At 39.7% G+C, this 25,046-nt stretch overlaps 1 protein-coding gene across 1 annotated transcript; it reads right to left on the reverse strand.

Moving 5' to 3' along the window:
• Positions 1-804: 804 nt before the first annotated feature.
• On the reverse strand, positions 805-23,468 carry cyb5r4 (cytochrome b5 reductase 4). The gene is made up of 15 exons (XM_032558054.1): positions 22,997-23,468; positions 22,653-22,806; positions 19,380-19,480; positions 9,128-9,212; positions 7,855-7,936; positions 7,718-7,775; positions 6,845-6,938; positions 5,048-5,080; positions 4,590-4,712; positions 4,183-4,323; positions 3,775-3,921; positions 3,201-3,351; positions 2,457-2,543; positions 1,924-2,085; positions 805-1,243 (listed from the first exon to the last, which is right to left on the reverse strand). The coding sequence occupies exons 1-15, from the start codon at positions 23,078-23,080 to the stop codon at positions 1,189-1,191; spliced, it is 1,557 nt and encodes a 518-aa protein (XP_032413945.1). The 5' UTR covers positions 23,081-23,468; the 3' UTR covers positions 805-1,188.
• Positions 23,469-25,046: the final 1,578 nt, after the last annotated feature.

The raw sequence follows: 25,046 nt of genomic DNA on the forward strand, positions 1-25,046 counted from the left end.
AAGAAAATTAACATAATCGCTCCATTTTTCTCTTCTGTCACTGAGATAAAGCTACTTTTCCTACCTTTGCGCTAACTCCATTTAAACATGGAGCCAGTATGCTGGCATGTTTTAAATATATTGCTTTAACACTTACAAAGGTAGTTACAGACATAACTATGCAACCACAAATCTTCCTTTACAGATCAATCTGATGAGATCACAAGACTCTTTTCAGAGCATTCAGCTCGAATAGCAGAACCAAATAGGTTCTGCTATTGGTTATTCCAATATGTGTCAGCTCATGCTGACACATATTGGAATAAGTATTGTAGTGGAAAAATTAAAGTAAGGTCACACCTGCTGGTTGTATTGCTATATGTTTATTCTAAGTTCCAGTATATTCCCAATTAAACTATTAAACTATTTTGGTTGCATGTGCAAGGTTGGATGTTGTTTTTCAAAGCTGCATGGGAACCAGTTTGTTTCCCATGCATAGGATCCCTTATCCCTTTGTATAAAACTCATGTGTTGTCTCTGCCTGGCAGAGCTTTTCATCCAGACCTGCTTCATTACTACAAGCTCTCTGTGCACAATATATGAATAAACCTGACTGAGTGATTTCACCTGAACAGTGCTTGGAAATAGTATTTTTTCCACGACAGTATAAAACCTGTCAAATGGTTCTGAAACTATTAGATTAAAAGTTCTAGCTGATGGTGTGTCATCTAAAGCTTTGATTATTCAAGGAGGATTTCCCCAGAAAAGTTCCATTCTATTTGTGACTTTGATAAATAATTAGTATCAAATGTAGCTGACACAAAGTTTTACTTTTATGGTGATCAACAAAGTTTTGTAACTTTATTATTATAATGCACAAACTGAGCAGCTTCCCACTGGTGCATACTCACTTTTATTAAAAATAGTATTTCTCAAAATAAACTTGACATAAAAAAATATCTAACCATAATAAACACACAAAAAGCAACTTGAAGATCTGGTGAAAAATCAGCAGGTGTGGAGGAATTGTTTTTTCTTCATATGTTGCAGGAACCTTCAGTTCGTCCCTGAGAAGTGTCCAGGTTCTCCTGGCCTGGTGGCTGCAGACATGTGTCTTTGGTGCATAGAAATATATGCTTTCTTTTTATTGTTTCACAAACACAGCTTTAAATAAAAGTAGGCTTTTTGTCCTCCGTCTCTTCAGGCTCATCAGCCCTTGAAGGCGTGGCATTCCTCCTCACTGAAGCAAAGCTGCTTTAACAATCTGAGAAACCAACAAAGACAAAAACCCCCTCAGTGCAAACACACCAGAGCTTAATATTGATTATGTATGAACATTATGTTCTTCAGCATATTATTTACTTACAGTGGCCTGCAAAAGTATTCACGCTCCTTGAACTTTTCCATATTTTGTCACAACCACAAACATGAATATATTTCAATGGAACATAATGTCAAAGATCTTCACAAAGTGTATCACACTCATCTACTCAATAAAAATGAATGTGTCTGTAAGGAAATCTCCATCCTGATTAATAAACCCAAAATGTTAAGATTGGTGGTTTCAAAGGACACTGTCACTTTTTGTTTAAAAAGACTCCTTTCAAATGACAGTACAGAAATAGTTATGCAATGACAAATTTTCCTTTTCAGAACAATCTGATGAGATCACAAAACTGTTTTAAGAGCATTCAGCTGGAATAGCAGAACCAAAGTGTGGTTGAGAACTAAGCAGCTCTGACATGCACATGCAGAAATGTTGATGATGTACATAAAATAATTTTTTTATACAAAAACATTTGAAACGTTTGAAATATTTGAATTTTAATACTAAATAAACAAGAAGAAAAAGCCAGAGCATTTGTCAGTGACTTTAGTAATTAGTTATTTGGATAAAACTGAGGAACTATTATTATTTATCATAATGGTTATAATATTCCATACCCTAGTGTTTGCTCTGTGAAGGCAGATGGCCCACACACACAAACGTAGCATTTTGACCCTTCTGGCCTGACAAGAAGATCGTTCAGCAGGATCTCATCCACCCTACCCTTCCTGCCGGTCCAGCTGGCAGAGGGCTCAGACAGAATGTACTCCACCTGAAACCTGACAGCACACAAAACCATGACTGTCTGAAAAACTGTTTAGAGTGCAAGGGACCAAGGGAAAATAGCTGTTTTCCAGCATAATAACAAAGATCTTCCAAAACTGTATACTGATGTATCTATCAGATTACAGTTTGGAGTACATTGACTCCATGTCAAAACAAAACCAACTGAAACTTTTACAGATTCTTTTCCTCATTTCCCATCTGATAGTAAAATATGGATTCAGTCTTGCGTGTGAACAAATCTTCAGAAATATTTAAATGCAGTTGAATTTTAAATCAAGCGTTCTTTTCTGCAAAAAATTTTTCTGCGCTTTCCAGGCGCAGGAAAGAGAACATTTTATAGAAACATATCACCACTTTGTTTTACCGTTCATCAAAAGCTGCCAGATCATCCAGTTGGCAGCGCCACAGTATGTCTTTCTCCTGTTTGTTGAAAAACAGCAGCTTTGTTGTTCTGTGAACACAGAGATTTAAGTGATCATTTGTCAAAACAAAATACTACTACTGGTACATCTGGAAAAATCTGAATGTTGTGTAAAATCCAATATTTTCTGCAAATCATCTCAGAAAGTGAAATCGGCACTTTACAGAGCAAATATTTCAAAGTTTTATGTTTTAGAATTTTAATGGTTGTAGTTAGTAGGTAAAGAAAAACCAAAATTTAATGTCTTGGAACATTACAATGTCACATCAGACCAAAGAACAGATGTTTTAAGGGGGCAGTATTATGCAAAATTGACTTTTCTGAGCTTTAGATCATGTTATAATGTTAGGCCCTCATCAAAAACATACCTGGTTGTGTTCCTTTCAAAAGCAGATATTAATATGCATGCATTAACATGCGTTAATCTGAAGATTTTAACACGTTGATAATAACGCAGATTATTCAAATTACATATTTTGACCTAGAGGTCTTTCTCCCACAGATTCATCTAGTTCACAGAAGCGTGTAATTAACCCGACACACGATACAAAGGATAAAAGGTTTCAGCAACAGCAGACAGCAACAAGAGTTCTAGTTGAAACTCAAACCTTTGCTGCTTTGTAGGGCCATTATCATCCATCAGTCATATTTTCTGACAGAATAAATTAGTAAACTGATTGTTCCCACCTGATTGTGTCAACTTCTCGTAGAGCCAGGTTGATGAGGCGAACCATTGGCGTGAATCCTGTGCCTCCTGCTAACAGATAGAGGTGTGTGACATCACGAAGTGGGCGGAGGCTGAAGGTACCCTCTGGACCACTGACGGAGATATTTTTACCTGGGAAATCAGAAAACCCATTCATAATACACTCCAAAGTAAAACTGCATGGCAACAGGGATCAAATATCAAACAGGTAAAGTATAAACCCTTACAGAACCTTTTTAAAACTAAAATTATTAACAGGAAAACTTTCTAATAGTTGTTATTGTTGTTTTGTTTGATGACCTACTTTTCAGTAACATAAATACATGCAATGATTAATATAAGAGCCTTTTTTCATCTGTTGAAATATTGGAAGGGGGAGGTGGTTCAAATAGCAGATTTTCTAAATGGTTCTGAGGAGAAACTGTTCATCATAATGAGTCAATGTTTGCTTTCAAGGATGTATTAAAATGTAAATACACATGCAGGTTCAGTTAAGACATGATGAGATAGACACACAAACGCATCGCCTCATTGTTTGACCTGGCTGTGACATACCCATCTGCAGGCTGTTCAGATATGGGGTGAAAACTCCATCGGGATAGACTTTAATCATGAGGTAGAGGTCTGACTCATGTGCGGAAGGTGAGGAAGCTGAAACCAGATTCTGATCCACTGGAGTGTATGGCCTCACTATCTCAGTACCTGGAAATATAAGTACATGTCGTTGAGTATTCTAATAATTTCTATGTTAATCAACACATTTGCCAAAGCCATGAATAATTTAACTGACTTTTGACTTAGTTTGTATTATATAAATAATAATGTATTATTAGTTCACTTAAAACAAAAAAACCTTTACAGAACATTTTATATTTAGTGACATTTATGCACCAATGGAGATTTCTCTAAGCAGATCATCTTCATCTGTGAACATGAACAACACTCAGGTTTGTTGTTGTTTACCTTCAATGATAGCTTTGAGGTAGACGTGTTTTCCAGCAGCCATATGCATGACTGTCCCTCCAGGAAGCTGCAGTCTGAAAACATGTGTATTATGAGTCACCTCCATTTTAGACACCAGTCTACAGTCCCGATAGAAGGGTCCTTGAGGGAATAGTTGGAACACAGAGAAAGAGAAGAGAGAGTAAAAAAGAAATCAATAATATTAGGGAACCAGTGATGCTGAATATGTAAGATGAAATCCTGGTTGTGACTACAAAAACCATCTTCTGGTTCTCAGCTGACTAAATTTTGACTATATATAAATACACACAACAGTGTAATGAAAGGCAAATATCAGGATCATCTTTGGATTCATTGTTCAATGGGCCATAAAAGTGACATGTGACAGAGCTGATTAAGATTCTCACCTCTGTTTTTTTTGCATAGAAATGTGTTATGATATTCCAGCGGTTGACCAAGACTTGTCCATTTTCCTCTAGTTTGTTTGTTTATGGTGACCTGGATCTTTCCCACAGAGAAAGCAGTATGAACTGTTGGTGATAACCAAAGTTTACAATTAGGAACATGCCATTCAGAAACATCTATATAAGTGACATGGAAAACACACAGAAGACAAGCTATTCACTTCCTGTTCCATAAAGCTCAGCTATGTAGAGCTTGACAACGGCCTAACTCTGACTTAACTTGGAAGAATAATCCAAAGCAACGTGGTTAAAAGAGATCAGTTTTGAAACTAAAACATTTTACCTGGAACTGATAAATAATTCAAATATTTGATTTTTGTCCTCAACCAAAAAATAAAAAATAAAAACCCAACTGATTTGGAAAATTAGCAGCATCGTGTATTGAAATACTCTTTTCTTACCAGAAACGTTTTCCTCAACTTTACGAGCAAGATCTGAAAGGAAATAACAGGTAAATGGCCTTTACATGTACAGTGCTTTATCTGGTCTAGACCCTCAAACACTGTACACCAGATCAGGTCATTCAAACTCACATTCACACACTGATAATGAGAAGCTACTATATTGTGGCCACATCTGCCCTGGAGCAGTCTAACTCATTTAATAAATAAAATCCTTTACATATACTGCCAAAAAATTACCTTTTTTATTTCACATGTAAAAATCAGAAAGCTTGCGAAAGTGATGGATGGATCGATCTATAGCCACCCATCCCTCACAACCCTCTAGACAGGGGTGCTCAAGTCCAGTCCCCAGTCAGAGCTACCATCCTACAACTTTCACATGAATTCCTGCTCCAACACACCTGAATCAAATGAATGGCTGTTCAGAGCTGATCTGTTGGAGTAAAAGTTGCAAGACGGTAGCTCTCGAAGACTGGACTTGATAACCCCTGTTCTAGACAGACAGACAAGCTGTGTTTCCATTACAAATGAATGTTCTATTGTGAATGTTTTTGTCATTTGGATTAAGCAATATGCGCAGCTGGTTAAGAATTTTACCAGCGGTGATGAAGACGAGTTCAGTACGACATTGAACTTACGTGAGCCGACACTTGGAAATATGCAAATCTTTATGCAATGGTCTGCACAAAGATTTGCTTACATGTATATACTATGTATGTACGGCGGGAACATTGCCGTCATGGGAAATGTTAGTCATGCCTTTTCCTTTCAGAGAGATATTTACATCCAAGGTGCTATGTATGTTCGTATTTAAACGTTTTGTATTTCTACTTTTTCAAAGCTTGTTGATAGCGCTGAGGCTGCTGGTGATTGTGTACCGTAGTTTAATCAGCTGGATGGTTTGAGTCCTTTTCTGAAAATGCTCATACAATATGATAAAGTAACTTGTTTATAACTATCAACAGTATTAATTTAATATTATGACTATTCTTTCATTTTCCTTTGTTTCCATCAATTTTGAAGCTTTATTAGTTATTTTTTTCAATTATGTTTTTCTTTTTTAATATTCATTATTTATTTAAGGCAATATTTTCATTTATTGTGACATTTCATTTTTTTCATATTCTGTATTTTTTTTCTATCACTTTTTTTAAACCATACATGGATTTATTTTCTCTAGTACTTCTTTTCTTTTTCTCACCTCCAGTCTTATATTTTGTCTATTCACAAATTTCTTTTTTTTCTTCAGATCTGGTTATTCCTGTTTGACCTGTTCCTTTTTTGAAATTTGTTGTAGAATGTAATTTTTTATTTTGTAAATGGAAGAAAAAAAAAAAAAACAGTTTTAAGAATCAGCCCAAAAGTATCGGCAGCACATATTGGTGATTGATTAGACTGATGTCAAAATAATGGGTATCAGCATCAGCCTTAAAAAACTCTATCTGACTATCTCTAATCTGCACCATTTCATCTACAAAACAAACGTTTCATGACTGAGTATTTTGTTTTGCAAGTTTGCCATTTTCCTTAAGTATTTCTGGAATATATATTGCTTGAATGAAGTATTTTTTGGACCTTCTAACTGAAATCTACAAAGTGGAAACTAGCAAAGAAGAAAACTGATCCAATTCCTTTAGTTTGCAGTATTAGTTCAATTACACCAGACCTTATATACATCAATGACAAACTCCGAGAACATATTTAAAGCTACACCAAATTATGTTAATGCAATTGGAAGTAAATGTATTTTAATTTTGTAAGGGGAAAAGAGAAAATAACAGTGAATCTGCTCACCTAAATGTATCATGTAGGACAGTTTTCCAAGGAGAACTTCCAACCGAAGAATTCCCGCTTTGAGGTCAACGGTCACACATCCTGAGCTGGGGATCTGAGAGAAACAACATGACATACACTGCACATTAGGCATCATTCACACTACAGCATGAAGTGACCCAATTCCGATTTTTTGTCAAATCGGATTTTTTTGCCATGGCCGTTCACACTTCCAAATATATGCGACCTGTATGTGTTCTGCAGTTTGAACAGGCAAACAAGTGCCTGTTCACCCTCTACCCTCTACCCTCTACCCTCTACTGCATGCGCAGTAGAGGGTGCAATAACGTCAGTGTTCTTTATGTTCTGCCAACCGCCATAAAACGAATAAGTGCTCAGTGTTTGCAGAAGTAAACATGGATGCTAACGGTGGAGCATAGTTTACACATTTGAAGTTGTTGTCAGCATATTAACAACTTAATCCTCATTATAGTCCCCCATAGTTGTTGTTTTTCTTCTCGTTTGCGCGTATCAGGACGCAGAATAGTAACATTTGTATCAGTGACGTGAGATGAATGCAACCTAGGAGTTAGGTCACATTTGAATCAGATACGTATCGCATACCCAAGTGGCCTGGGTCACATTCGAAAAGAATCCTCTCTGTGTTGTTCAGACTGTCATGAAAAGATCAGATGCAGGTCGCATTACATAAAAAAAAATTGGAATCGGGTCACTTCAGGCTGCAGTATGAACGCAGCATTAGTCTGGCAGCTGGCTTTTAATACCCAACAATGTTTCAACAGCTTCACTACAGAAACACAAGAATTCAGGTAATGTTTGGAATTTCTCTGCATCTTTTAAGCAAGTGATTCATTTTAGTTAAACCTTCATTACCTTTCTTTTGGCATAAACAGCCACATGAACAGTTGCATCAGTTTGAAACCAGTCGTACCTTTAACAACAAACAGCACAGGCAGTTAAAGTCATCAGTCTTTAACTGCATTTCTTTGCAGATATGCTCAGTTTCATACCGAGGCTGAGAGTCTTTGTTTGGTAGAGGAGGCCCTGCAGCAGGTGGAGTAAGACCTGTTGATGATGAAGGAAGGGTGATGGCTGAGGAAGAAATGTCAACAAAAGATTACAATCAGTACTTTTTAAGTCAAATACTTTAATGTAATACATTGATGCAATAGATGTGATTCTATTGCATCAATGACACATTAAATAAAATGTTTTATTATTATTATTATTATTATTATTATTATGTGCAGCTTTTGTTGGGTTCAACAAAAGCTGCACAAAAGTATAAAAACCTCTATAACAGATATAATTTTATGCAATATTCACATATGGATCTGATTAAAAGTTATTATGAAGAACACATTTCATGAAAACACCACATTTTGGTTATTTTACCTTACAAACCCATAATCAGAAATTGTAACATTTTATGATGAGGGCAGAATGTGATTACTGCTTTATTTTTTGAGGTTTTGAGTTGATACAGACAAAGCAAATGTCACAGTGACATACATGGTGGTAAAAAAGGGCAGGAGTATTTCATCAGATCACGTTCCATAACATGTAAACAGAGTGAACTTGTATCTGAAACTAATGTACAGATACATTTAGATTAAAACAGCTCAGCAGCTTGGGGATCAGAATTTTCTCAATCTGCTCCCCAACTCTGGAACTCTGCCTTCACATATTCACAATATTGACTTTCTTCCTACTTTAACATCACAAATCAAAATGTATGTGTTCAAGTTGGCCTTTTTTGTCATTTCTTGTTTGTAATTTTTCTCCTCTACATCTGTTTTAATTTTTAGTGTATTCTTGTTTTGTTTTCTTGTTAAGTGTCCTTGGGCGTCTTGAAAAGATTTAACACTTAAATGCATTATTGTTATAATTACTAAAACAATATTAATTGTAGAAGGCTTAGTTTTTATCTCAGTCCTATACTTACAAATACAAACTCTGATGCATTGTCAGGACTTGAACCGTCTTGAATTTTCTAACACAACATTTTTCTCACTATTTTAAAAACAAAAATAACTTGGCTAAAAACTGCTTTCCAAAAAGCAGTTGGGGAAAATATAACAATCAGAATGACTCATTAGAGATATTCAGAAACACTTGGCAAACATGAGCCATGAATATGTTTACAAGGAGGATTTAAAAGGACTTATGTCATTGTAGAATCAGTTTCCTGTGACATTTTCTATGAGATTACAAGACTAAATTTCATTTTAGTTAAGGGCTGAAGAACCATATCAAAAACAGAGAGCACAAATCAAGTTTCACCTTTACTAGCTGTTGCGGTCTTGGTAGTCATTCGTCCAACCAGGCACTCTTTTAACATGGACTCATAATTGACCCATCGATGGACCTGCAAGACACAGTAACAACACCCAGGATGATTAAAGAATAACACCATTGTCTTCTATGGGAGAATTTTGTCTTAGAAGATGGGACAATGGTGCAATACAACAAGGATAAAGCAATACTTCAAACAAAGTCAATAACAATAAATACACAAAACTAGCACAAATTATTCAATAGACACGTACATCTAATTTTGTACAAAGAACACAGTGATACACAATATGCTGACTTTGAATGGGCAGTATATCCACACAAATACACAGTACATGTTCGCAAACAATTCATTCTTTTCATACTAAGGAAATCCTAATCATCTGAGCCTCCTATTACTATGTTCAGACTCTGCTAGTCACCATTGATCAGGCTTGTTGGAGAATGGTACAAACAAGTGATTAAGATGGTTGTATTTACACTAATAACATGTTCTGATGCGAGCACATGTGATGTATCCGACAAAATGTTCTGATACTTTTGTCTGATGTTTGCCTGTTCAAACATCAGACAAAAAGTAGGTTTGCATGCACATTTACCAAAATGTGGCTTTTGTGGAGATTTGGTGATGTGTATCATAAATAGATTGGACAGGTATGATTTTGTAAATCCCCTGATAGACAGGTGTTCTTGGATACTTACAATTTCTGGAACAGCAATGAAAAAGCTGAATATGCCTAATGATAGCATAACATCAATAATCAAAGGAGTCCACATGCTATGTTAATGTAACCCACAAGAAAGATCACTTCAAATACCCTTGACGGCAGGTAAGTTAATTTATTTCCATGACTAATACAAACACTACACAAGAATAAAGGAAGTTGGGCCTGATCAGAAGATTCTGAATTCGTGGGAGCCTAGGTGTGAGCAACAACAGAGGAGAGCACACAGTGTCTATAAGAAAGAGCAGAATTTAATATAGTGAACATTGTGGATCCACATTTACAAAATAAACAAAAATTGCGTGCTTTTGAAAAAAAAGAAAAGAAATAACCCAGTTTTTTTTAGTCTTTTCGATGTATCTGTCAAATATTCATTCAATGTTTCCTTTAGTCCAGGGGTGGGCAATCCTGGTCCTCGAGGGCCAGTGTCCTGCAACTCTTAGATATCTCCCTGGTCCAACACACTTGAATCCAATAGCTGAATCACCTCCTAAGTGCAGTCAAGTTCTCCAGAGTCCTGCTAATAACCTCATTACTTGACTCAGGTGTGTTGAAGTAGAGATACATCTAAAAGTTGCAGGAGACCGGCCCTCGAGGCCTGGAGTTGCCCACTCCTGCTAGTCTTTTCAATGTGTCTGTCAAATGTTTATTCAATGTCTCACTGCTAGTGACGAGTCGGGTCACCATCTACCAGTTCACTTGGTCCTCTGGGCTGGGGCTCGCCATCCAAGTTCTGGAGAGGGTGATCTTGGGGTCTCTGGGCACTACAGGCCAAAAGTGCACCATAACAAAAAAAACTTGACCTGGAACAAGGCCAGAGTAAAGCATCTTAAAATACAGGACACTAATATCAATAAAGCTTAAGCTACTATTCATCATTTCTCAAGTTTTCCCATGTTGTACAACAATATTCTTCAAGTTATCAGAGTTCAATATTACCAACACATCAGTAAAACTAAATAAATTAGCTTATATGTGGTAAATATATATATATACAGTATATTTCAATCTAAAGTTACCAATGAAGCACATATACAGTGAACCCTCGCTATTTCGGGGTTCACCTTTCGCGGTCTCGCTGCTTCGCGGATTTGCATCGTGCATTGTGTTCTGCATTCTGATTGGCTAAACAGTCTCTCCGCTTCTTCTCTACCTGTGTGTCAATAACTTTGCGGGTAATATGTACACGTACGTAAAATAGCTTACCAAATTTAACATAATCGATGGTGGCATGTGGATTTATAAGAATCTTTTTGCCCAGAAGAAAAAAGAGCGACAACAACTACAGATAACTATGTTCTTCTCTCGAAAAAACCACACTTGCACCGCGGGCTTAAGAAGACAATAACGCGACAGAGCGGAGTCAGGAGGAGCAGTGAAATACAGGTGAATCACTATTTGTCCAACTGCACTTTGTATTTTTTTTCATAATAATTTTTTTCCCGTTCTAATCCAATGACTCGGGTCGCGGTGGGGCGGTGCTGATCTCCTCAATTTGAGGCCTTCACTTCGTATTGATGATTAAAATTATTATTTTTCAGTATAGTAGTTATTTGTAAAAAAAAAAAAAAGAAAAAGAAAAATGTTTATACAGTACTTTTATTTGTTAAAAAAAAGCTTGGCCCTGTAAAAAAGGTTTTGTTCTTTGTTTTAAATGTATTATGGAGTATTTCATTGTATAATAATTGTTAAAAAAATAAAGGTTCCTACTTCACGGATTTCGCTTATCACGGGTTCTTTTTTGAACGTTACCCCCGCGAAAAACGAGGGATCACTGTATATCACTATATTTAACATCAGGATTAGAAGCTCACAGTAGCTCTGACCTACTCAGAACAGAAAGTTCCTAAGTAATGTCTGTTATAGTTCTGTCAAGCCAAAGCGCAATAAACAACAACCAGAATTTAGTTAATTATTAATATGTATTGTTGCATACATGAAAAGGATTCCCCGCTAGCTTTATCCGTTCGTTGTCAACCCGACACGGGGATCACACCAAACAGGATGCAAGTATTCAGGGAAGTGTTCCAAAACAAACAAAAAACAAAAACAAACAAAATAAATGAAAGGTCGTTAGCCCGCCCTCACAAGTACTACAAGAAGAAAAACAATCCTAACTGGGCGGACTAACAAAAGGGAAAACCAAATGCTAAAAGGACAGCAAGAGGCAGTGCAAAAACTGCATTGCATAAATCAACACTTTCAGATCAAACCTTGGTGTAGCCAATCTGGTGCAACCCTGCGGCGTCGAACAACCACGCCCAGGTAACGCTACCACCCGAACACCATCAACAATGCAGTCCACAGCCAGCAACAGTGTGGGCCCAACACACAGCTGGTCTAGCACACAGGAAATTGATACTTGGCCACCATCTTTCCAGCTTCCCTTTTATGGAGGCTCAGGCTGTAGAGAGTGCAACACCTAATGGTGCCACCTGTTACATGATAATAGAAAAGCACATTACTGCACCATGAACTATGAATTGGCACCATGAAGTGAATTAGCAGCGTTGAAATATTAGAACGTGTGTTAATAGAAAAATAAGTGCAATTACATAGAAAAAATACAATATTGTGGCAGATACTGTCAGGATCTGTGTTTTTCTGTGTATTTATTTCGAGTTTTCTGTGTCCCTGAGTCTTCGTGTTGTCCTGTCTTCCCCTTGATTGTTTCCCAGGTGTGTATCGTTTCTGTGATTACCTTCCCGTGTATTTAATGTCACCTGTGTCTCAGCGTCTCTGTCAGGTCCTTGTCAATGTGTTCCTGTCCATGCGTGTAGCCTGTTGCTACCAGTGCTGAGCCCTAGCCTTCCGCTCAACTGTGCTGCCAGGTTTTGTGGACTTTTGGTATTATTTAAGTCTATTGTCATCAATAAACTTCCATCAATCATCTCATCCTGGGTCTGCTGCGTCTGCCTCACCACCACTCACCACAACGGTTCATGACAGAAGGACCCAACCAACAAATACGGTGAGGAACGCAAAACAAGCTAAAAGAAAATAATCATCAACATGAACACCCCACAATGGAATGAGTTACGGAGAAACATCAAGGACTACACAGAAATTATGGCCGAGCCATATTTCGCTTATCGACGCCTGGGTGTAGCTACCAGGCATCTCTTAATGCTGGAGGACTGGTCCGCTCACCTCCGTCTGCTGGGTTGGGTGGAGCTGCAGCGGGAGGCAGAGTGGGAACGCCAGGCAGCTCTAGCCGTCATGGCTGGCGACCCTCTGCCTCCCAAGCCGGACTTTCGCTCCACCAGCCCAACTCCAGCATCTCCGGGACCAGAACCTCCAGCCGGCGCACCCGAGCCCATTCCAGCCGGTGTTCCAGCTGGTGTACCAGCCGGCTAACCTGCCGGCTTTCCCGAGCCTCATGCCCCCGCTCCAGAGACTGCTCCAGGCCGACAGGCGACCCCGGTTAGTGGGTTCTTGGCCCCACCTGACTTTCCCAGTGTTCCTCCAGAGCCCCTAGTTCCGTCCCTCCTCCCGAGACCCCGCCTCTTACTGCTCCTCCCGAGACCCCGCCTCTTAGTGCTCCTCCAGAGACTCTTCGTCGCCGCCTCCAGCACTGCGGACAGCCGCCGGACCACCTCCGTGGTTCCCGCCTCCTATGCTTCCGCCCACCCTGTGGGTAGTTTTTTGTTGTTTTGGGACTCTTGGCCCTTCCTGTGCCTCTGCCCACTCCGTTGGGTCGTTTTTTGTTGTTGTTTTGGGACTCTGGCCCCCCGTCCAGCACCCCTCCGCCCACCCTTGTTGTGTTTTTTTTTCTCTTGGACAATTTTTTTTTGGGTGTCTGGTAGCCGCCCTTGAGGGGGGTACTGTCAGGATCTGTGTTTTTCTGTGTATTTATTTCGAGTTTTCTGTGTCCCTGAGTCTTCGTGTTGTCCTGTCTTCCCCTTGATTGTTTCCCAGGTGTGTATCGTTTCTGTGATTACCTTCCCGTGTATTTAATGTCACCTGTGTCTCAGCGTCTCTGTCAGGTCCTTGTCAATGTGTTCCTGTCCATGCGTGTAGCCTGTTGCTACCAGTGCTGAGCCCTAGCCTTCCGCTCAACTGTGCTGCCAGGTTTTGTGGACTTTTGGTATTATTTAAGTCTATTGTCATCATTAAACTTCCATCAATCATCTCATCCTGGGTCTGCTGCGTCTGCCTCACCACCACTCACCACAACGGTTCATGACAGATACAATGTATATATTTCACACCCGAATGTATACTTTTATTGTGAAGGGGAGAAGGTGAAGTGAGAAGACACCAACGGTTTTACTTCATTCTATTTTTGGTTTTTGTTGGAAGAGACTGAGAATAAATCAAGACTCAAATTACTTTATCGTCTTTTTCTGCTGACTTCCACATTGGTGATCCCGAACAACTGCAAACATCTGAACATGTTTTTTAATGAGAACTCACCATATGCTGCCGCTGCTTCTCCGCCAGCTGTGGTTTTGAACCCAGTTTCTTGCCAGGCGGCCGTTACTCCAACCGCCGCTTCTGTTTTTGCTGCCGTTATCAAGCTTCCAGAGTTCTGGTAGCACGATCCAGAACCATGATTCCAGCATGTGGAAGCCCAGTTCCATCTCTGAGGTATAACCACAGATGAGACCAAGTACTTCCATGTAGTTGCTGCTTTGGACTCCGTTTCCACCCGCCGTCTGATGGGTCTGCTGAGGGACCCACCAAACGCTAACAAGTACAGCGTGCTCAAGGAGAATCTGCTTTGGCTCTACCAACTGTCAGTCGATCGCTTGCTCTCTTTGAATGGCTTGGGGGATCGCAAGCCCTCCGAGCTGATGGAAAACATGCTGGCATTACTTGGCTCGGGAGATGTTACCTTCCTTTTTACACATCTGTTTCTGAGCCAGCTTCCTCCACCTGTTCGCACCGCGCTGGCCAGCTCTCCGCTGATCCAGACAAAAGATTATCACTCCATTTCTGATGAACCAGGATTTTGTTGGCTTCCAGGGACTACAGTATGAATGCACTTCTACCAGGTGTGACTCAAGAAGAGTCGGAGCCTGTTGATGCCGCGGCTGCGGTGAAGGAGCGACAGAAGGATGATGTTCTCTGCTTCTACCATCGCCGGTTCGGAGTGAAGGCAAAGCGCTGCATTCCTCCGTGTTCGTTCGTGCATCAGGGAAACGACAGAGCCAGCGCTTGCTAGCAGCTCGGACAAGCTGCTTTTCATCATGGATGAGGTCTCTGGATGGCGTTTCCGGGTGGACTCGTGTGCACAGTGGAGACATGCTTGCCACAGGTGATGCGTATCAGCGTCTGTTAGCAGAGTTCCAATCTTTAACAGTTCCCACATTTTCTGCTACCGTGGCAAAGCATGGGGTGGAACATTGTATACCTACGGTCGATCCACTGGTTTTTGTGCGAGTGTACCGCCTAGACACAGTAAAGTTAGCGATAGCGAAAAAGGAGTTTGCAAACATGGAGCGTCGTGGCATTGTACGGCGCTCCGAAAGTCCATGGGCATCTCTGTTGCACATGGTTCCCAAAGCAGACCAGGGTTGGCGACCCTGTGGCGCCTTAACAACGCGACCAGTAATGACAGGTACCCAATTCGTCACATTCAGGACTTTTCTGCCTGCCTGGCTGGAGCAACCATTTTCTCTAAGGTGGACTTGGTGCGAGGTTACCATCAGGTTCCAGTGCATCCCTTACATGTACCCAAAACCACAGTTATCATGCCTTTTGGTCTTTATGAGTTTTTACTCATAAAGTAAAAACCTTCGGTCATAAAGGCGCAGTGCAGACTTTCCAGCAACTTATGGATTCGGTCCTGCAGAATGCCGTTTGCCGTTTTTGTTCGTCTATTTGAACGACATATTGGTGGCTAGTCTGCAGTGTTCTCTGCGGAAAAACACTGCACCTTCGTCAGCTGTTTGTTAGACTCAGTGAACATGGCCTGATTGTGAACCCAGCTAAATGCCAGTTTGGCTGCCTGCTGTTGAGTTCCTGGAACACAAAGGGTCTTCTCAAGGGGCGGTTCCCCTACCTGCAAAAGTTGAAGCAGTTTCCGCTTTTCCCCACCCTCCCTCAGTGAAGCCCCTGGAGGAGTTATTGGGGATGGTAAACTTTTATAACCGTTTCATCCCACAGGCAGCTCACCTCATGCATCCCTTGTATGAAGCACTTTGAGGCAAAAAAGGGGACCAGCAGATAGAGTGGACCCCTGAGAGGGTGCAGGCATTTGATGATGCCAAAAAGGCCTTGGCTAAAGCTGTGCTTTTGGCCCATCCATCACCAGTGGCTCCTGTGGCTCTAACAACTGATGCATCTGATTATGCAGTTGGGGAGGTTTGTAAGCAATGGGTGGATGGTGTCTGGCAACCCCTTGCTTTTTCAGCAGGAAACTCCAAGATGCCAAAAAAAAACATAGCACCTTTGATAGGGAACTGCTTGCCCTTTTTCTGGCAACACGCCATTTCTGCTTCATGTTGGAGGGCAGGGACTTTACTGCTTTTGTTGACCACAAGCCTCTCACTTTTGCTATCTCAAAAGTTTCTGAACCATGGTTGGCTCGGCAACGACGGCATTTGTCTGCCATTTCAGAGTTCACCACTGACATTCAGCATGTGGCTGGCAAGAATAATCTGGTGGCTCACTGTCTGTCCAGTGCAAAGGTTGCTTCTGTGCATTTAGGTGTGGACTACCTCGCCATGGCCACAGACCAACTGACTGACCAGGACATTCTGGCCTTTAAAGCGGCTGAATCCAGGTGGCATTTAGAGGAGGTCTCCTTTCATGAGTGTGGCGCAACCCTTCTTTGCGATGTCTCGTCTGGCAAAACTTGGCCTTTGGTCCCTATTAGTTGGCGTCGGAGGATTTTTGATGCAGTTCATTCCCTTTCACACCCGGGTGTTAAAGCTTCTGTTAAACTGGTAGGGGCAAAGTTTGTGTGGCCGGAACTCCGTAAAGATGTACGGATATGGGCGGCTTCCTACTTGGCTTGCCAGCGTGCCAAGGTGCAACGGTACACTAAGGCTCCACTGGAGCACTTTCCTGTTCCACAACGGAAGTTTGAACATGGGCATGTGGACTTAGTGGGGCCGCTTCCACCTTCCAGAGGTTTTACGATGGTGGACAGGATTACTCGGTGGCCGGAGGCAGTTCCACTGTCATCAACCACTTCGGTTGATGTGGCTCAGGCATTTATCTCCTCCTCGGTGTCCCGGTTTGGTGTGCCATTGGACTTGACCTCCAACAGAGGTCCCCAGTTCACTTCAGAGTTGTGGACTGCAGTGGCAGAGAGCGTTGGGGTTAAACTCCACCGTACGGCTGCCTACCATCCACAGGCCAATGGTCTTTGTGAGAGGTTCCACCGCACAATGAAGGCTGCATTGCGGGCCTAGTTGGTGGGTAGATCAACTAGGCTGGATAGATCGCCTGCGTTGGGTTTTGTTAGGCCAGCGTTCGGCTCCAAAAGAGGAGCTGCAGTTTTCTTCAGCTGAGTTGGTCCTGGGCCAACCTTTGAGAGTACCAGGGGAACTTCTTCTGGGTGCAGCGGGTTCGGTTGAGTTCAGTTCTAAATGGGGTATCTAGATCTTTTGTCCCATTGGTAGGACATCACTGCCTTCCACAGGTGTTTGTGCCAAAGGACCTAATATCTGCCGAGTATGTATTTATCCGCCATGACTCACACTGCTCACCACTTCAGCCTCTTTATGATGGTCCATTCCGTGTTTTGGAGAGGGAACCTAAGGATTTTTTGGTGGAGTTGGGGGGTAATCAGGAGAGTATTTCGGCGGACAGTTTGAAGCCAGCTCATGTGTTACCAGGGGACCCAGTTGAGTTGGCTCAGCCACCTCGCCGTGGTCGTCCCCCAGTTTCTTTACCCACTCTTCCGGGTCCTCCCCTTCCAGCTGGTTTATCCCCCTCAGATGGACAGTTTGGTAGCAGTTGATATGGAGAGTCTTTTTCAATTTCAACCCCTGTTCCTGTGAAAAGAAGCCATGGTGGCCAACTTATTAAACTCCCTAGTCATTACCGTTAGGTATTTCAATTGTTTTGTTTGTCGCTGCTGTTTAGTTTTACCTTTGTGTGTTTTCTTTTATGTACTTGTGATGTTGTTTCACATGCTATGTGTTTTTGTGTTTGTGACATTCTGTGTGTTCAGGGGGGGCCTGTGTGGCGGATACAATGTATACATTTCACACCCAAATGTATACTTTTATTGTGGAGGGGAGAAGGTGAGATGTGAAGACACCAACAGATGTACTTCATTCTATTTTTAGTTTTGGTTGGAAGACATTGAGAACAAATCAAGCCTCAAATTACTGTTTCGTCTTTTTCTGCTGACTTCCACAATATACACAATAATAATAATACAAAATCTTACAATACATTTTTATTTTTATTAAATCTGATCAGTTACTAGGGATTTTAGCTAATTTTCAGCCAATTTACTGAGCTAACTGCTGATCGCATGCGCTCAGCAGTTAGCTCAGTAAATTGGCTGAAAATTGGCTGCTACGATGCTACACGACGCTACACGGGGATTTTTCCGGGCTTCAGCTGCTCACAACGGAAGCTTTCTGAGATTTAATAAAAAACGGATTTACTATTTTGATTTATATATATATTGCGAAACTATTTTAACATTGTTTTTCTTACTGATTTCCAAGATCCAACATCAAATTTTACAAGATCTTCCAGGCTATTCGCAGAAGCAACCATCAGCTCTGAGCTCTCAAGAGTGTCTGATGCAATCTGAGCAAAATCTCAGCAACACAGTTAAAGGAGTGGGAATCAACCTTATTGGCTGATGTGAAATCAGTCTGTGCCAGCTATTGGTTGTTTAATCCGTTACTAAAAGCAATCACTAAAGGCATATTTCACAATTTTTGAAGACTTTTAGCACTTTTTATATATATTTATGAACATATTTATGAACTTATTTTTAACTTTATTACTTTTTAACTTATTGTGGAATAAGACATGAAATGTATTTATTTATACTTTTGTATAAATCTTGTTTGTATATATCTTGTTGTAGAGGAAGATATTAAATTAATATCTATTCACTTTTTACTTGTGTTTTTAACACTGGGTTACACTAAGAACCAGGGTAGAAGTCTTTACCTGAAGTGGATGCTAGTTCTGGTATTTCTGGTATTTGAACTGTTTGAATCCAGTGCTTGATACTTCAATTATGGTTTAATAAGCTGAGAGGCATCTTAATTCATGCATTACAAAGTACATGTCTTGATCCGGAAAGGGATAAAGATGTAGTTCTATAGCTATCTAAAGGTTTCTGGCACAACTTCACCCTCTTCTAATGAGCATGGAAAGAGAACAGATATGGTAAGGTAAATCCCTCCAGCAGCACATGAAGTACTAAAAACCACATCAGGTTGTGGCCTTCATCAGGGTCATTCCTGACATAGAGCTTAAATACAGTATAATGAACTTAATCTCAACAGAGAAATGGAATATGAAACAGCTTTAACAATATTGGGAAACAGGGACCATCTGAGCTTTACTTTCTTTTTAAGCACAGCTACCTGGTCAAAAAGGTCAGTCCCGTCTATTCCTGCTGCCTTCATCAGCTCCTCTTCTCCACCAGGATGGTAGTCCATGTAAGGTGTCACATTGTAAACCATGCCTGGACATACATAGAGAAAATCAGCTTAGTCTGTATTATGTTGTAATGCCTTTTACATGTATTGGGTACCAAAGAACCTGTTTTTAGAACTGTTTTCAAGTAACAAATAGGAATGCAGGATAACTTTATTTAAAAAGTTAAATCTGTCACCATATCATGACATTATTTTATATTATGTGGAAAAAATCAATCTCCTCCACCATTCCAATGGCTGATAACCAATAGCCAAAAACATACCAGGAAATAAGAAAGGCTAGTGAGTAAAAATGTAATAATCAATAATCAGTAATCTAAACAAGACCAAAAACAGTTGACTGTACAAAGCTGAGCTGCAGAGTGGAATTTCTATAAAGCATTTTTTTATATATATATATTTGCTGAAACTGTAAAATGAATATTCTTTCTAAAAAGTTACATACTGCAGCTTTAATGAGAAGAGTTTGAAATGGGAGGGAGAGGATGAGCGTTGTGAGTGGTTGACAGCTAGGTGTGTGGGAGCCGAGAGCAGAGCCTCTGGCAGTAGACGTAGAGAAAAGGTATGTCATCTTATAGCCTTTAAAAATCACACAATAAAATCAAGCTACAATATTGAAGACAGTTTTTCCCAGATTTATTCTTTATTTCTACTTACTTGTAAAATAGCTTCCAGAATGTTATTTTGTTTAAAATGTTTTTACTACATGAAGACTTAATTCATACGATAAATCACTGTCAACCAAGTCTCTGGTAGCCTTCATAATAATCTGAATTAAATAATCTTAGGTAGATAATTTAGGTAATGTGTGCTTCTTATCTCCTACTCTGCAAGTAACACGAAGTGTTTTGTAAGTAGCCAATGATGTCAGTAAATTTGGCAGAATTATTTTTTAATAAAAAACAGGCAATCATTTTTAAGTCTAGGAAAAGGCGAAGTAAGAAATGCTGTATTTTGAAAGGGAAGTTAATGCCATTTTCTAAAGAAAAAAATGGCTGAAGTTTTTATGAAATTGTTTAATGATGTAGGTATTAGATAAAGTAACAGAACCGAACATATGTAGAAAAGGAAGGACAGTGTTGATGCTGATGAAGGTTCTGACCTTCATCGGGGGCATGGCCGAACCAAAAAGGGTTTAAAAATAAAGCAACTTAATCACAAGAACTGAAGTACAGTTACTTTTTAAAAACCTTGTTTTCTTTTTTTGTGAGTTTGATTAACTTGTGTGTTTAATTGTTGAGCAAAATCCTCTTCATCCGGACATGTACTTAAACAATAACCGTACTGTTGATGTAACAGCAACAGTACAAGTAGTAAAAGTACATTATGAGTAGTTCTCTTGGACAGTGTGGAGTTTGGTGAGGATTTTGATGAGACAACATAAAGGCTTTGCTGAAGTTGGAGAGTGCACTCCTGACTGGAGACAGATTCCCTAACTCGGTATCCTGCGCTAAACACAGTTGTCCCTATTTTTGAAGCAGTAGAGGTTTTAGAAGCACTGGGTTTTTCTGACCAAGTAAACCTCCCTCCACAGGCCTGCGCTAGAAGTGCCTGAGTCTTCATATGAAGCTGACGGAAGCTTTAGTGCACTATGCAGGTGGAAGACCTGGAAAAGATATTTTCTGATCTTTGTGCTATTTAATCATTATTTTGCACAGAATAGTAGTTAATATACATGTAATTTATTAATTTGAATTGTGACCCAGGATGAGCTGCAGAACTTAAACATTATTTAAGTTTTAATTTAAATAATGCATAACTTGTGTTGACAGACACTACAACGAATCAATAATTGAGGAACTTATATTAAGTGGGGTTATTCATTAAAACTTATTTTTATATAGAGTTTTACATTTTTGTAAAGGCATAGCAGAGATTAGATCTGTGACAGTGACCACAAGAATCTGTGAAAAATTAAAAATCTAAACAATATTTAATTTTTAGTTTGACTTCTATGGGTCTCAACAGTTTGTTCAATGTTTGATGTTCATTGCCACTTACTAGTCACTACTGGTCTAGATTGAACACATTAAAAACCTTTTATCTAAGAGATATGGGGATAATAAGGGACATTGTTGTAATAATTAATATTGCTATTAATGTGACTACAAAATACATTTTAGCCATGCCATTTCAACCACGATAATTACCAATTATTGAGTATGGTCTATGCAATGCTAATAAGGCTCCATCTGTACATTTTATAACGTTCTATTTCACTGTAACTTTGACAACCCTCACCCCAAAATTGCACTTAAGAAATCTCTGTGTTTATTGTCCCCTGCAATAATGAAATTGAATTTCCTCCCTTGCATTTTCAACAGCAAATATACCTAAAACTACTGAAAAGTGCACATACATGATAGCAGAAAAACTGGAGCTGGTCAAAAGGAGGGAGAACAATCTCTCTGATGAGCAGGGTTTCCCACAGTATTATGAGCCTGCTCTGTGAGGCAAAGGTTCTGAGGAGGAGCTGCGACTGGAAGGAGGCGCTCTGTCCAACCAGACATTTTGCAGTTAAATGGTTGCCATGGAGATTAAAGGATTTCTAAAATATCCATAAAAACAATCAAAGAAACACTCCAGGTATGTATTCGAAGAGAAAATAACACAAAAGTTTAATTTTTCATAATACTGCCCCTTTAATGGATGGGATTACTATGCAAAATCAACTTTTAAAATAAAATCTGTATCTCACATTATACTGTCATTTGCAGAGATGCACTGATTCGATATTAATATCTCTATCGGTCCTGATATTGAAAAACATTTTTGATCAGGAAGGAATCAGTGGCAATGAACCCAATCCATAAAGAGAGATGTATTCAGTAAAACTCTATGCTTTATTGGCCACTCACACTTTTCTTTTGTTTGGGAGGAATTACGAGCCTGCTGATCTTATAGAAACTACAATGTTCCTAAGAATGGTTGCAAATGCCATCAATACACAACATGGAGAACCACTGTTTTGATGATGTGAAAGGGGCATGTCAGAAAAGGCAGGAGGTTTTTAAACACACAGGCTGATTTCAAGGATTCGGATATGACTATGATGCAAAGTCAAATTTTTCTTAAGTTGTTTTTATAGATACAGCATTTCTGTAAAATACTATATTATGTTACTTAAAGTAACAATTACTATAAATGGCACTATGTGCCTAGAAAATAAATAATGACTCCTTGGTCTTTTAGACTCACCTCGGATGCAGGTCCAGCAGTCATCCCTTTTGTTATGCTTCTGCAGCTCATCCTGGGTCACTTCAATAAGGCGCCCTCTCAGCCCTGTCAAGTCTTTTCCACTTTTGGCAAACCGGATCCAGTCCATCAGACTGTGGCCCGGCTTCAGGGACACCTATCACACAGAGGTAAACAAGAGAGCGGGAAGCTGCTGCTTGCAAAGAAATTAAATATTTAATGATTGGTCGCTAATGTGCCAGTTAGTATTAGAAAAAAGACAAAGGAAATACGTAGATCGCGACAGTGACATTAATGTTGGTTACATAGCTTTCTCAGCTCTGCTTGATATATGGTTCCAGTGTTACCTTGTTCCTCCCGGACTGTGCGGACGGGGAGACCCTCTGTTGGGAGCTGGGCGCAGGGAACGACTGGCTCGGGATGTTCAACATGTTATGAACGCTGCTCCAGTTTTGTATAAAACCTATTCAAACAGCAGCAGTTTAGCACAAACACAAAGGAGCAGGAGATGATATGTGGTCACATACGCAGCATTCTATAACAACTCCAGACAGCTTCCGTGTTGTGAACATCCCTTTAATACTGATGCATCAAGGGTAGGCTAAGCTAGGCTAGGCTAAAACGAAATAACTCTCAATCGGTCTCATTCACGAGAACTACTGCGGCACTGTCACATTAATCAACAAAGGCATACATATTTTTGTCGAAAGAACTGATTCTTAGTGCGGAAATTCAGTTGTCCCTCGATATGTGAGAATTAACTACGAGTTAATGTCCCTTGCGTCACAGTTTCCGTTTCCATTAGGAAGACAACATGTGGTGCCTATGCTTACGTGACAGTTATGTCAACAAATTGCGACAATCCTGTATGGCAGGCCGTTGTCCCACACTGTTTTCAGATATCTAAACTTGGTTTATTGACTAGACCAGTGCTGGAGAAAGAATTCAAATTGTTTTTGTAACTCAGTAAGAAAGGAAACAGAGGTTAATACGGAGATGGCATATGATTATGTCCCCTAACATAGTTGTTATTACCTCCTCTTTTAGTGTTGTCTCATTTATTTATTTTTTATTCTGTTTTTATTTGATGGGTTTTTAATTTTATCGGTTATATTAATGAGGTCTATCTATCTATCTATCTATCTATCTATCTATCTATCTATCTATCTATCTATCTATCTATCTATTAATGTGCGCGTAACATAGTTAAAATGGTTCAGGTTAAATCCTGCTAAAATGCACAATTTTATTTTCCTCAGCTGAATGCATTAAATAAAATTTAATAACATTGTCATTCTCTATAAATGAATGCTACAGGTCCTGCCTTTTCTACGGCCCCCTGAATGTCTGGATGGCCCCTACCAGCAGCTACTGAGTTTTCTTTGTCTTGATATACCAGTCTTATAATTCTAGATCTCAGAGGTGCTAACATCAAAAAAATATGTAGAGTTAACTCCTTTGAGCTTTTTGATCAGTCTGCAGCCAAGTAGAGGTTAAATAGATATTATTAGGGCTTAATTAGTCAAATGGCAGCAAATTTGCTTATTTCATAACTTCATAACCAGCGACCTTCTCTCCTCTGGTCTGTATAACAGCTACAGTCTCAGATCAACTCAGCCCTCTGGGATTGTCAGCAGCAGATAGTTTTAATTATTTTTCCTGTTGGGAAAAATATGCTACATTTGCTTTGCATTGTCCCCACATGATGGCAATTATATAGTATGATCCAACTAGATTCTTGATTAATATGGGTTGTTGCTATGTTGTTGTACGGTGTTTTAAGATCTTGTTCAATGTTCCCTTTTTTTAACTTTGAGCCCCTGCCCCTCCAAAGGTCTCTGCACTGCCCTGTCTGAGGTTCTAACATTGAAAAAATATGTAGAGTTAACCCCTCTAACCCTTTTTTTATTGATCTTAAAAAAAAGTCTGAAGCCAAGTTGCTATGGGGATTAAACAGATATTATTAGGTTTTAATTAGACCAGTGACCTTGTCTCCTTTGGTCTGTTTAAAAACACAGTCCTCCAGCATTGACTGCAGCAGAAACAGCAACATCATACCTTTTGGGGAAAACATAGATTAAATTTGCTTTGCATTGTCCCCACATGATGACAGTGATACAGTATGGTATAATTTAATATTAGATTCTTGATTAATATGGGTTGTTGCTACGTTGTACGGTGTTTTAAGATCTTGTTCAATGTTCCCTTTTTTTAACTTTGAGCCCCTGCCCCTCCAAAGGTCTCTGCACTGCCCTGTCTGAGGTGCTAACATTGAAAAAATATGTAGAGTTAACCCCTCTGACCTTTATTGATCTTTAAAAAAAAGTCTGAAGCCAAGTTGCTATGGGGATTAAACAGATATTATTAGGTTTTAATTAGACCAGTGACCTTGTCTCC

Source organism: Xiphophorus hellerii, chromosome 3 (genome assembly GCF_003331165.1).
Source record: "Xiphophorus hellerii strain 12219 chromosome 3, Xiphophorus_hellerii-4.1, whole genome shotgun sequence".
Lineage (NCBI taxonomy): Eukaryota > Metazoa > Chordata > Actinopteri > Cyprinodontiformes > Poeciliidae > Xiphophorus > Xiphophorus hellerii.